Source organism: Larimichthys crocea, chromosome X, assembly GCF_000972845.2.
Source record: "Larimichthys crocea isolate SSNF chromosome X, L_crocea_2.0, whole genome shotgun sequence".
Classification (NCBI taxonomy): Eukaryota; Metazoa; Chordata; class Actinopteri; family Sciaenidae; genus Larimichthys; species Larimichthys crocea.
This window is the reverse complement of record NC_040020.1, coordinates 29782580-29795359: the sequence shown is the minus strand read 5'-3', so window position 1 is coordinate 29795359 and position 12780 is coordinate 29782580. Positions and strand designations below refer to the sequence as shown.

The 12780-nt window shown below is 38.1% G+C and overlaps 1 protein-coding gene across 2 annotated transcripts; it reads left to right on the top strand.

Moving 5' to 3' along the window:
• Nucleotides 1-377: 377 nt before the first annotated feature.
• On the top strand, nucleotides 378-6491 carry LOC104936735 (dnaJ homolog subfamily A member 3, mitochondrial). 2 transcript variants are annotated; one of them, XM_019276393.2, is made up of 12 exons: nucleotides 378-616; nucleotides 2856-2992; nucleotides 3157-3240; nucleotides 3394-3600; nucleotides 3838-3990; nucleotides 4129-4276; nucleotides 4442-4506; nucleotides 4592-4720; nucleotides 4854-4969; nucleotides 5220-5314; nucleotides 5461-5589; nucleotides 5798-6491. In XM_019276393.2, exons 1-11 carry the CDS (start codon nucleotides 409-411, stop codon nucleotides 5580-5582), a joined length of 1464 nt encoding a protein of 487 aa, XP_019131938.2. In that variant the 5' UTR covers nucleotides 378-408; the 3' UTR covers nucleotides 5583-5589; nucleotides 5798-6491. The 2 variants fall into 2 exon arrangements, with proteins under 2 accessions (XP_019131938.2, XP_019131937.2); XM_019276392.2 differs by having other exon boundaries at nucleotides 2853-2992.
• Nucleotides 6492-12780: the final 6289 nt, after the last annotated feature.

Below are 12780 nucleotides of genomic sequence, written 5' to 3'. Positions count from 1 at the left end.
GTTACTAAGTCACTGGTTATTTTGCTGATTCAGAATAATGAACAATAAATAACAGACTATATGACCGGTCAGATAATGTAAGTGTGTATAAAGCATCCACCTGTAGATGCAGTATTAGAATCATGTAGGCCTATCAATAATTATGACCCAGTGTTATAAATACATTATTCTTAATTTAGCCTTTCAGCACAATAAGTACTTTTACTTTTGATACTTTAAGCATTTCTTATACTTTCATATTACATGCTGAATGCATGAATTTCACTTGCAACCAAGTACTTTATGTCTGTACTCTGTAAAAGTAGCAGAACATAAAAGTACTTGTACTATTTTGATATGCTGTTTCTTTAAAAATCCCGCACATGCGCAGTACGCCGCTGACCCGCTGACACCGGTAGTGACGTGAAAATGGCGTCCTCCGCTGCCCGGCTCGGCACACGCTGGTTGTCAGCATCAGTTTCTTCTTCTGGACGTCGTAGCGGTCGTTTCCTAAATGTCTCCGCCAGAAATACGGGAGTTTGTTCAGCGACGGTGTCGCAGACGAACCGGGGAGGGGTAGCGGTTCCCCTGAGCTCGTGGACACGGCGACATGTCGTGACATTGAGAGGGCTGACAGGTGAGTGTGAGCACAACACCTCTAAAGTTTGTCACTCTTCATAAAGACAACACTTTGTTTACATGTCCAGAGCCTTTGTCTCTCAGACTTTGTGTTGTGCAACATGGTTAAAAGCCACCACAGGCTGGTCTGTGTGCATGATGTCATTTAGTGCAGGGCTCTGCAACCTTCTCAGCTCTAACCTTCCTCCTGAGTTTTAGTTTTTATAAAATGCATAAAATAATCACCTCAAATTTGTTTAGTGCATCAAGGCTTTTTTTTGACTTTGTCAGGAACCTTGATTTCAAGAAAATTAAACAACAACTACTCCATTATAAAATGCTCTGGTTGAAATTATTCTCCACTTTCCACTTTGCAATTTGTAAAATTTTCATGTAGAGCAAACTCCTTTTTTCAAAATCCACAACATGAAAGACATGTTAATCCTCCAAGAAAACATATTTTCCCACCTCAGGCATAAAATCCTTATTAATAACAATACTAATCATTAATAATAATACCACCCCGTCACTGACAATATGTACACTATTTGAGTGATGGTACGTTAAATAAATTATAAAAATCTAATGTTTCGCTGCTAGTAAAATGTACTTTTTTGGAAACCATCAATAGACAGTATGTAATTTAATCCGTTTTTTTTTTCATTTTTAGGCTCATTAGCCATGAAATATGAATTTCACATATCAACGATGTCATTGTTTTTACAAAAAATATAGATCGACTTCAAAATTTGAAATAGTCCTTTGATTAGTCCACAAAACAAGAACGTTATTCAACATTAACACCACTTTGTGGTCTTAGGGTCGATATGTCAAAATAAGATTATAAAGAAATAATTAGAGCCAAAATTGAAATCATAAGTGCACTGTCAGCCAACACACTGACCGCCACCTCCTCTCCCAATCATGTGAGCTTCAGGGGATGTTCATTTGTCCGGTATAGCTGCAAAAAAACAAAACAAACAAAGACGGCCATATCCAGTGACATGTGAGGTCACTTCACTCATTTGACTTGCAGAGGGTACATCTCCAATTTGGAGCATGCAAAAATGAAAAGAAGATTTATGGTGAGCCAAATTCTAGATAACATTTTTGGCGAACATGTGGGAGAAGACACAGATCAGCATAGCAATGCAGAGGAGCAAGTTTCTGAGGATGAGGACAATGTGGAGTACCAGCCAGAAGACACAGACGCATCTGAGTCTGATGAGGAGGTCACTGGTGCTGATGCTGATGCTGCTCCTGATGAAGGATTCAAGTCAAAAAATAATAGGTTCGGTAGGTTTTTTTTTATTGAAATCAAGAGGTATACTGATTAAAAAAAAAGGCCCAGAGACCCGCTAAAAAAAAAAAAAAAAATAAAAATATTAAACCCAACATTTTCATGGATAAAGAAGCCTAACAAGGTAACCAAGAGATGACAAAAAATGGATGATAAGTTATTGTTTTTAGTGTATTTTAAAGCTGATTTAAGACACCAGGGATGGTAACAGAAAGCTAACACAGGAGGAAGGACGACAGACAAACAGAACAGGGACCCCACCACATGTCATTCATTTTTTTTTAAATGTGGCCTATAATAACTTTTATATTTACTTTATTCACCTATTTATATACTGGATTATTAGCCTGTATGTGTTTATGTTGATTAAAAAGTCCATGCATAGTTATTCTTGTTGTTGATGAGGCTTATATTTTCTATTATTATTTTTCAATACAGAAACATTCAGCTTCAGGATGTCGGGTACCTCATTGATATGATATGATGATCTCGAGCTCGAGGACCTTTATTAGAGTTTCTAAGACTTTTTTTTTTCACAACTTCGTATTCAGTTGTAGTAAAGTAAATATATTTATTTGTATATTATTTTAATTTTTTTGTTTTGTTCTGTGTTGTTTGTTTTTTGTTTTGTGTGGGGTTTTTTTTTTCCTTCATTTGAATGTTTGTGCTGTTGAGGGTGGGGGAGGAGGGATGTTCGTGATGTTACTATTCTTGTGATTGTATGCTTTCTTTAAATAAAAAAAACAATAAACATAGTGTTAAAAAAAAAAGTAAGTTATTTGACTAATGTATCCTTTGTAATAGTAATAATAGTACTCCAGTGATGTATACAGCATGGTGGAGTCTTTGTGAGTACTCTATTGATTAACATCTACTGCAGCTGCTTCATTTTTTTAGGTCTGTGCAAAAAGACTTATGAATAATGCCTTTTTTTTTTTTTTTATCCGTTTCTCAGCAGGCACAAGATGCCCCCATGGCACTACATGCCACTCTTTTCATACTAGTAGCATGTTTGCAAACAAGCAGGACTTCTATGAAGTTTTGGGTGTCTCCCGCACTGCCTCTCAGAAGGACATCAAGAAGGCATACTACCAGGTCAGAGACATATTCTTTTGTGAGAATATTTGCATGGTTGTGATGTCCAAATACTGGAAATGTTTAAGAAACTTTATTTGGATACATTTTTAGAAATGGATTATAATCCAATGCTTTCTCGTTGTCTGTTCTTATTTTTCTTCCTGCTTTTTGTCTCTCTTCAGCTGGCAAAGAAGTACCACCCAGACACCAACCCAGATGACCCAGAGGCCAAAGAGAAGTTTGCCAAGCTGGCTGAAGCCTATGAGGTACAAATCCAGTTACATAAGTACCAAAGATTATATAGTTCCCTCTCCAATAACGTAAAAGCACCAGGGAACTAGTCATTTATGATAAGCAGCATAATCAAATGATGTTTATGTAATAAACCCTGAATTTCCCTGCTTTTTTTCTGTGCGAAGGTGCTGAGCGATGAGGTAAAGAAGAAACAGTACGACACATACGGAGCGGCAGGCTTCGACCCAAACCGTGGGGCAGGCCAGCAGCAGTACTACAGGGCTGGGGGGACCAGCATAGACCCTGAAGAGCTCTTCAGGAAGATCTTTGGAGAGTTTACTGGTGGAATGGGCTTCGGAGGCTTTAACAACATGTTTGAACAAAGACCCGAGGTCAGAACTCCCATCGCTAAGTATTAATATGTTTTGATATTTAAGGTTAGACCATTGAATTATGTTTGATGTCACATGTTACGTGATTTTAGTTTGTATTAAAAAAAAAACATATATATATTATTATTTCCATAAGAATTGGTTAACATACATGAATTTAATGTTAAAGCACATTGAGGTGCCAATGTCATATCAATGCGTATATAATGTATATCAGTGTTTCTTGTCTTTCCTCAGTTTGTGATGGAGCTTACGTTTTCGGAGGCAGCGAAAGGCGCTAGTAAGGAGCTTAGTGTAAATATTGATGACAACTGCTCGAGGTGTGATGGAAAGGGCAGCGAGCCGGGCACCAAGGTGTCTCATTGTCACTATTGCAACGGCACTGGCATGGTAAGTTTCAGACCAACAGGTTTTAACTTCTGGATATGTATATAGCTAACTATATTAAAGCTCTTTTGGTTTTCCTCTGAGGATTTCACCACTCCACTATTAATCAGTCACATCCCTGGCTGTGTCACACCTTTGCAGGAGTCAATCAACACGGGTCCTTTTATGATGCGCACTACCTGTCGACGCTGTGGTGGGAAGGGATCAATCATAACCACACCCTGCGCGTTGTGCCGAGGTTCAGGCCAGACCAAGAAGAGGCAGACGGTCACTGTACCAGTACCTGCCGGTAGGTTCTCACAAAGTGTAGACAAATTAAATGAAATACATACTGTAGATTCTCAGCAATTCTCAGTATTTAATCTTCTGTGAAATTGTGAGTACACCTGCTTTGACTGCTGTTGACTTGGATTTGGAAAATGTTAAATACGTGTTTGTGTCTATTTTCTCACAGGAGTGGACGATGGTCAGACGGTTCGCATGTCAGTAGGGAATGGTGAAATCCTCATTACATTCAGGGTGAGTTTTGCTTGTTCGATTGAATTCTAGCAATGTGCTGGGGAAGTATTGGAATTTGATGTTGTTATATCTGAAATGTCTACAGGTCCAGAGAAGCCCAGTGTTCAGGCGCAATGGAATTAACATCCACTCAGATGTGTTGATCTCTATAGCTCAGGCCATCCTGGGGGGCACAGCCAAAGCTCAGGGCCTCTATGAAACAATCAGTATAGTGGTGAGTAAGAAGGAAAGCACAGTAATGAACTTTTGTACAATTTCTTAGTCTCTTATACTTTTCTTTAGGCAAAGTTTCAGTTGAGAAAAACTCTGTTGTCTGCTCTCTGTTTCAAAGTCATCTGTGTTTTCAGATTCCTCCAGCTTGCCAGGCCGATCAGGTGATCCGGCTGCAGGGAAAAGGCATTCGGAGGATGAACAGCTACACCTATGGAGATCACTACGTTCACATTAAGATCAGAGTGCCAAAGTAAGACTCACGTAGATATACTACAAATGTATGTCAGACTACTCAGTAAGCCTGCCTGTCCTAGATTTATATAGCATTTTTACTTATTTTGGCAAATTGTGATAATAATAAAAGCTCTTTTTTCTTGTTTTACTTTATCGGGAAACAATTCTCAATGTTTGTGCAGTCTTAAGAGTCTTAGGTTTGACTTCATAGACAATGTGTACTTTTTTTTTTTTTTAAATGTGTTTCTGGTCTCTTGTTCCTGCAGGAAGTTGACTCGTAGGCAGCGCTCGCTGTTGCTGACTTATGCTGAAGAAGAGACAGATGTTCAGGGGACTGTCAACGGTGTCGATCCTTCTGCAGGTCAGAGTTAAGAATTTAACTTCACCATTCGCTTAAAACGTCACTTCACCCTAGTATGCAGTGAGAGACACATAGACATTCAGTCAGTCCCTGTGCACCTCAGTGGTGTCAATATTTGAGCTGATGCAATGTGTGTTTGTGTCCAGGTGGGGGCAGCAGCAGCACTTCAGATTCTGGTTCGAAGTCGACCAGCTCAGAGGGGGGACAGGACAAGCAGCAGCAGGAAGAAGGAGGCTTCTTCTCTAAACTAAAGAATTTTTTTAGCTGACACTCAGGTGGGAGCTTCTTCCCTTGCATAATGAACATAAACAGCGATACTGTACAAATTAAAAATGCAGTACCCCACTCTGCAGTTATATCTTGGGTCAAGTTAATTGATTTATAAAGCACATTTAAAGAATAGGGCTGGCTACCGCCCTGCCTCCCATGAGAAACGGCACCAGTTATATGTTAAACTTTTAACTTGCTTTCTTCACTCTCCAGGAAAACCACGGTAAACATGCTGAAGGAACGAAACACATTCACTGACTGCGCCTCCGTGCTGTCTCCTCCTGCTGTGGGGATTGAGCAAGGAGGAAGAAGAGAGAGGGGCAGAGTGGTATTTGTGTTGACACAGTCGCACATTGTTGAAGCTGCGGTTGGCAAACAGTCCATGTCAACGCCAGGTCCACCTACGCACCCACTGGTGCGTCACCACAGACAGGTGCTGAGCGGAAAAATGGAAGAAGAGGAACAAGTCGGCAACTATAGAGGGCTAGTAAGCAGGGAACTTTCTTCCCTGCTTACTGTGTTTGAAAGTGGATTTCTTATTGAGCACTCAGACAGTAACTCTACTAAATAAAAAATAAAAAAATAAAAAAGTAAGCTGAACCAGAAACATGTCAGGCAAGAATTAAAGGTTAAATAAATTGGAAGAGGATGATTTTATTGTATCACCAACATTTCCACTGCACTCTCATCTGAATGGGACACTGACCAGTACCTTATTTTTAGTGTGCAGTCACTTAAAAGAATAAAAGACACACAGGATGATAGTTGTATGGGTTTTAGGAAACACTGAAGATCCAGTTCTGTGAAATGTGTTAAAGGAAAATTCAAATACCACAGCAAGAAGTAAAACCAGGGAATATGTAACTCTTGAGTCTGATTTGTTTGTACCTGTGTGTGACAATAAAACTGTGTAAATACATAGTTAAATAAATTGCCAAAGAAAAAACTTTTTTTACTCATTCATTTATTTTAAAGATAATTTTTTTTTGACTAAGCTTTCATGTTCATGTTTAATACTAAATGTGAACAGTAGATGGTGGTGTGAGTCAGTAAATGGTGAAACATCATCATTTGCACTTGTTCAGTACTCCAAGACTCTTTATCACCATGTGCTGCGTGAACAGAAGCTTTTGTGAGGGTCATCGAGAACATCGCTTCAGACCGGGGTTTTCCAAACGAGCTCAACCGACTCAATGTGGTCAGACTTCGCAAATGGGACTTTCTCTCAGGGAACAGTGGTGATTTAGTATCTCTTCACAGTTGTTATGCATACGTCCCCACAGCATATTGTCTGTTCTCCTTAACATGTGGTTTGTAAATGCTAGAAAGGGATGCAGTAGGTCCTTTTGTTTCTCTGGTGCTGAATGACAACTTAATCTGTTCTACTGTACAAGAACAGGCCAACCTCCCTCGGATAAAAAAAAATGATCCAGACAGGTTAACCGTGTTCCTTCAGCCCACTACCTAACCTTTACTCTTGGGACAGATTTAAGACCTCACTCTACATTTATTATGATGGAAGCAGGTAAAATAATTTTGTGATCAGTACTCTATGAAAATATTTGAAAATGTAATTTCCCCCAGATAAAAAAAGCTAATGCATGAATTTTAAGATGAGTGAAACCACAACCATCTGTGGAATAATCTTATGCATCATCCTCGTTGTTTTCCTTCACTTGTAGTATAGCATTGACCTCCACGTCCACATGTTGTCACCATATTATCCCAGTGCTATGGAATAATATGGTGGTATGTTTAATTACACTGTAAACACTGTTTATTTTGAGTTATTTCACTTCGCAGGAGCTCGTTTAACAATTAAGATTGAGCTTGTAGCTTTTTCCACATCAATGCCCACATATGGATGCCTTTTTTTCCCCCCTCAAATCTTTATTTTCTCATCCTATTTTTAACATCCAGTAATGAAAAATATGACAAACTTGCTTGTGCCTTTCAATAATTTTGCAAATTTATTGCACTGTTTTCATGGCTCTAAGATGTTTTTTTGTGTGTGAAAATGACAAAAAGGAAACTGTAGAAACGGTAAACAACTGAAAACACACAAACTAATCACTTTGTAATTAAACACCAGATAAACTATTGATAGTCAGCTGGTTATCTGGCAGGGTCTCTGCAGGGTCATTTTTTAAAATTATTTAGTTTAATTGAAAATCAAAAGAATCTTCAATAAATAGATTACGTCACTCACATCAGTAGCGAAGCCTGAGCTTCCTCCTTCCCTTTCCAGGATTTTGGGATGCTACAAATTACCACCATCACCCCTCATTATGATGTCATCCAAATTTTAAATTACTCTTGCTCACTCATTACAGTGTGTCACAATGAGTAGGTTAGTCTTACTCATTTTTTTCAAATCTGCTTAGGGTTAGGTAAAACCACCCTTTTATTCCTCCCCTCTCAGGTTTAGATGAAAAGGAGGGAAAGAAAGCAGGAAAATGAAGGATTTGATGTGCAAAAGGAGAATTTTCTTAGTGTCTGTGCCTCCATATGGATGTATGTTACATCCATATGAATGATGTAAGGAATGAACCACAGGCTTACAGGACACTATTCATGTTATACAGGACACCAGGAACACAGAGTCAAACAGTTTACATAGTAGTAGCAGCGTAGTAGTTCGATATTTACCTGTCAAGCTTGCTGTCCTTGTTTGTAGATGTCGTGTTGTAGATGTTTGTGATGTCTATATCTGTGTGTGTTCATTTTGATTCTTAAATCTCTTTTTATGTTTATGTAAGATTTATTTTGCTTCTGGCCATTTGTCTTTATAAATACTGTTTACCCAGAAACAGTACAGACAAATAACAAATAATAAACAGTAAAAGTTGTTGTCAGACTGTTTATTCACATTGGCACCCACCCAATATCACTATATAGTGCACATTGGGGAAAATATTTTGCACTATACAGTATTACTTTATGCAATTTTACTGATTTTAGACTCAAAGTCATTGTAATTAATTGGCCAAGAGGTTGAGGGAGAACACACAGCTCCAAGCAACCTTCACTGAGTGGCTGTTTTATTTGTAGTTTACACCACACTCACAAAACAGTTCAGGCTTGAAAAATCGATATACTGAATGAAACTGAACTAAGAGCTTCTGTCTCTGCCTTTTATTTAGACTCACATTCACATGTACGAAGAATAAAAACAATGTCTAATTCTTATTCTGGTTGGCCTAACATAGAAATATTTAGTTGTTAAGGATGTTTACAACAACCTTTCCCTGAAATAATGAAAGACTTCTCTCTGTACCCACCCTAACATGGCACAGTCACTCTACTATAAAGCCCATTGGATGCTCTCACTTTCTGTTTGGCAGGTTGGACCCATCATGCAAACAAACATTTCTATGATTGCAAATGAATATAAACAATAAATGTGTGTGGAGTTTACAATGTAAATGATGACTATATGCATATACTGAAATAGCCATAGAAGAGTGGCAATGATGGTTAGCAACGAGAACTACAACAACTGTATCTTTCTGGCTGGAATGAAAAAAATTATAGAATTGCTCGTGTTTAAACGTAACCTACTCTTGAGAATTAGTATTGTGACAGTCATTTATGCAGTCAAAAGCTTTTTGGTCTTCTATAAAGCAACTAAAATATGTCCAATGTGTTCACAAACCCTGTACTGCCTGTTACTTATTAAGATCTTCCGGGTGATACTGCATTTTGACAGAAACTGTGCCACGTGTTACATATCAGGAGAGTAGAAAAATGGACGACAGTAATGGGAGCAGGTTCAGCTTCTTTTCTTCTTCCTGCGTGCTTCAGCTACATTTTCTTTAATCTCAACATCATGATTTTATACTTATTATTTACATATTTAAAGAAATAAAATCCATATGTTTGGAATTGTTTGCATAAAGGATGTACTAAGTTTTTTCTATTTATACCTTTAAATGAAGAGAAAAAACATTACTTTTACAAGCTATGTAAGTTTTAAATGTTATTGACTTTAAGAACAATTATTCTTTCATGGTCCGTTACTCAATAGAATTTTATTTTTATTCTTAATTATGGTGTAGACATGTGATGACAACATGACACAAATTGTAATTTTTGTCAAATTTGCATACGAAATTCACTGCTACTAGATGTCGCACTATAGTACAGCTACTCAGAATAAAACCACCGGATGCTGCAGCCTACCAGACTCCATTGACAAAACCATTCATTTTACCTTGCAGATAGTTCTAAAATACACTTAACAGACAATAAAATAAAACTCACCAGAACCATCTGTTAGTCTTTCCACGGACTCTCTAACAATCACCAATGCTGATTTGGTCAAAATATACCTTTAATTCATTCAGTTAGACGTGAAAATATCCATGAAACAGGCTCCAATGACATCGGTTAATCCTTGGTGACAAATGTGCCCATCAAAGTATGTCTTCTTAGTGTCAGATTGTTATTCTAAGTATCTGACAACATTATGGAAATTGCGATACACCTTTTGTTTAACAACAAGCAGCCATTATATTGCTATCACTTGCAAACATAGGCCATTGTAACACCCTAACTTAATTTAAAGCAGACGAAAACAAAATAAAACTCACCAAGCCAAAGACTTTGTCAGTCTTCCTACTGTTCCAACAATCATCAACACTGGTTTGGCCAAAATAAATCCTGAATTCAATGACGTAGATGAGAAAAACAGCCATTTCAGAATAACAACACATGCAGAGGAAGTATGACATAAGTCTCTGCTGTTCAGGATGTTATGTGTTGGAGCCAATTGTTTCACAATTTAGATAATTTATTTAGCTGATGTGACATCTAAATTATGGTTTATTTAGCCATGTGAGGAGGAAGAGGTGAGACTGAAGTTGTCTTTTGCCTGACAAAGACAGATTGATGCATGTGAGACAGGATCAACACAGTCTTTGACCTCCTGTTATATGTTTATAAATGTTTTGTTGTTAAAGTCAACAAGGCGACGCAAGCATTTGCGCGTGGATCGGTTTTTAATGTGAGTCTGAAGCTGAGCCCTGTAACCTGGCACGTTAGTTTCAGTGGAAAAAGGACAGGACACCATGACTCCACTATATCTTTACATTGCAAATAGTTGTTTGCTGCTATATTTATGTTTTAAAACACACAAATACAACAGCATGATATTTTTGACCTGATGAAAATGAAAACCAAAATAAGCTAAAGACCCTGGTAAAGTTCCTGGGAAGAATATACAAGGCTTTTACTCGATAACTAATAATGTATTGAAATGCAGAGCTATACATTATGTAAAATGTTCAATGGGAACAGACAGGCAACAAAACCCTTTACAACATGATTAGGTGACAGATTTTGTCCCAGACAGCCAGACTTTACCAACGTCAATAAAAGGCAATTAAATGTTGGACAGAACTACCAACTTAAAGACATTATTTGACCTTGTCTGGCCATAAAGGCAGAAAGCCATATAGACCCTCAGCTAACAAACAGATAAAAGCCTTCGTCTGCCAATCATGTGTGACTGACAGCTGGTTGCTGGGAGTAACTGGGAAAAGTAAGTAGGCATCATGGGGAGTGATAATAGACTTTTCCCTTTAGCATTACAGCACAAACAGCTTCACATCTTCTCACGGGGTGGTACAAAAAGGTTAAAAAGTAGAGTGTTGAGGGGTAATTGGAGTTGTAGGGTGCTCTTGTGTTACTATTGCAGGCTGATGGATAATTATATTTTGAGCTCACAAAATCCTGCCTGTGTGGGCAAAACGACAATGATTGAATGAAGCCTTAAAAGTACATTTAGAGGGTGAAATATATGGGATTCTCACCAGCTGGTGACAGACAGTGTGTGAGATTTAGTACCCTCAATGCCTGGAAGCATCCCATCCTGAGCCTGGTTTACCAGGATTATTCACTGGTGCTGTTGGTGTGTCCACTGGGACCTGGGGTTTGTTTTATGTGGAGAGCACTAAGCCTGGGATTTGTCTGCTATGTTCCCACTGGGTTGGCTGAGTCTTGAGGAGGACACTTGAGGTTATAGATGGGGGCCAAAAGCTCCTCGTCCCTGGAGGGAAGTGAGGCAGAGACCTGGATGGCGAATACTGACTTGGTTCTCGGTGGTGTGGTTTCATCTTCAGGATTACAATTCATGGTTGGGTTTAGGGGTTAGACTCCTACTGGGGCCACCCATATTTAAAAATCTTTGAGCACATGGTAGTAGAAGTTGTCTTGGTTGTCATCAAATGACATTTGCTTTGTTGCACTGAATGAAGAGCAAGAAGTTATCTGGATGTAACTCCAGTCCTAGACCACAGAGAAGTTTGTGAGCAGAAATAATGTTGTTTAAGTAGTAGTTAGAATGGCTATGTTGTATCTGAAAGTGGAAATTGCACATTAAAAGCACATAAGTAAGTACATAAGTATGTGATTGTATCATTGTACGCTATGACGTTCAGTGCTGGCTTCATTTCACTTTCGTAAGCACATATCCAGATTGAAGAGTGAACTATAAAGCAAGAACGAAAAGAAAGAGACTAACACGATATCAGTATTTCATTTTTTAAGCGTCACGGTTATCATCAATACCATTTTATGACAACACTCCTGGTTCAGGTCAATACAAAACACAACTTATACAATAAGCTAAATTCAGAACAACTTAATAAATCCCACTGAGGGCAATTTGTTGAGAGCAGCTTCACAAAAACACAGAAACTTACTGAACAAATGAGAAAAAAAGATTTTAGTGAGCTAAATGTGAGAGTCTATACATAATTTGATGAACTTGCTGAGCCCAAAAAATTCAAAAGATAAAATTAGACCAGATAACATCAGATACTTACTGATACTGATACTGATAGATAACATACTCAGTGACAAAGGTCAAAGGAAAAGACTAAAGAGCATTAAGCAAATTGGATTGCAGAGGGAATAAACGATATAGAGAAGTTTTACAATCACACCACCCAGATGGCAACAGAGAAAATTTACTTGCAAGAAGCTAAAATACTTGGACTAGTTGGTTACAAAAAAAAAGAGCCCTTTTGTTTCACTCCAGTGATCTTGGAACAGATTATAACAATTTCTGTCTTCTACCATGAGGCTGTGAAGTCAGCAGATAAAATAAAACGTCAGGAGACTCTTGATAAAAGATTGATAAAAATGACCCCAAAGTAACGTACTGTAAATCACAGCTGAGCTGGCAACTTTGT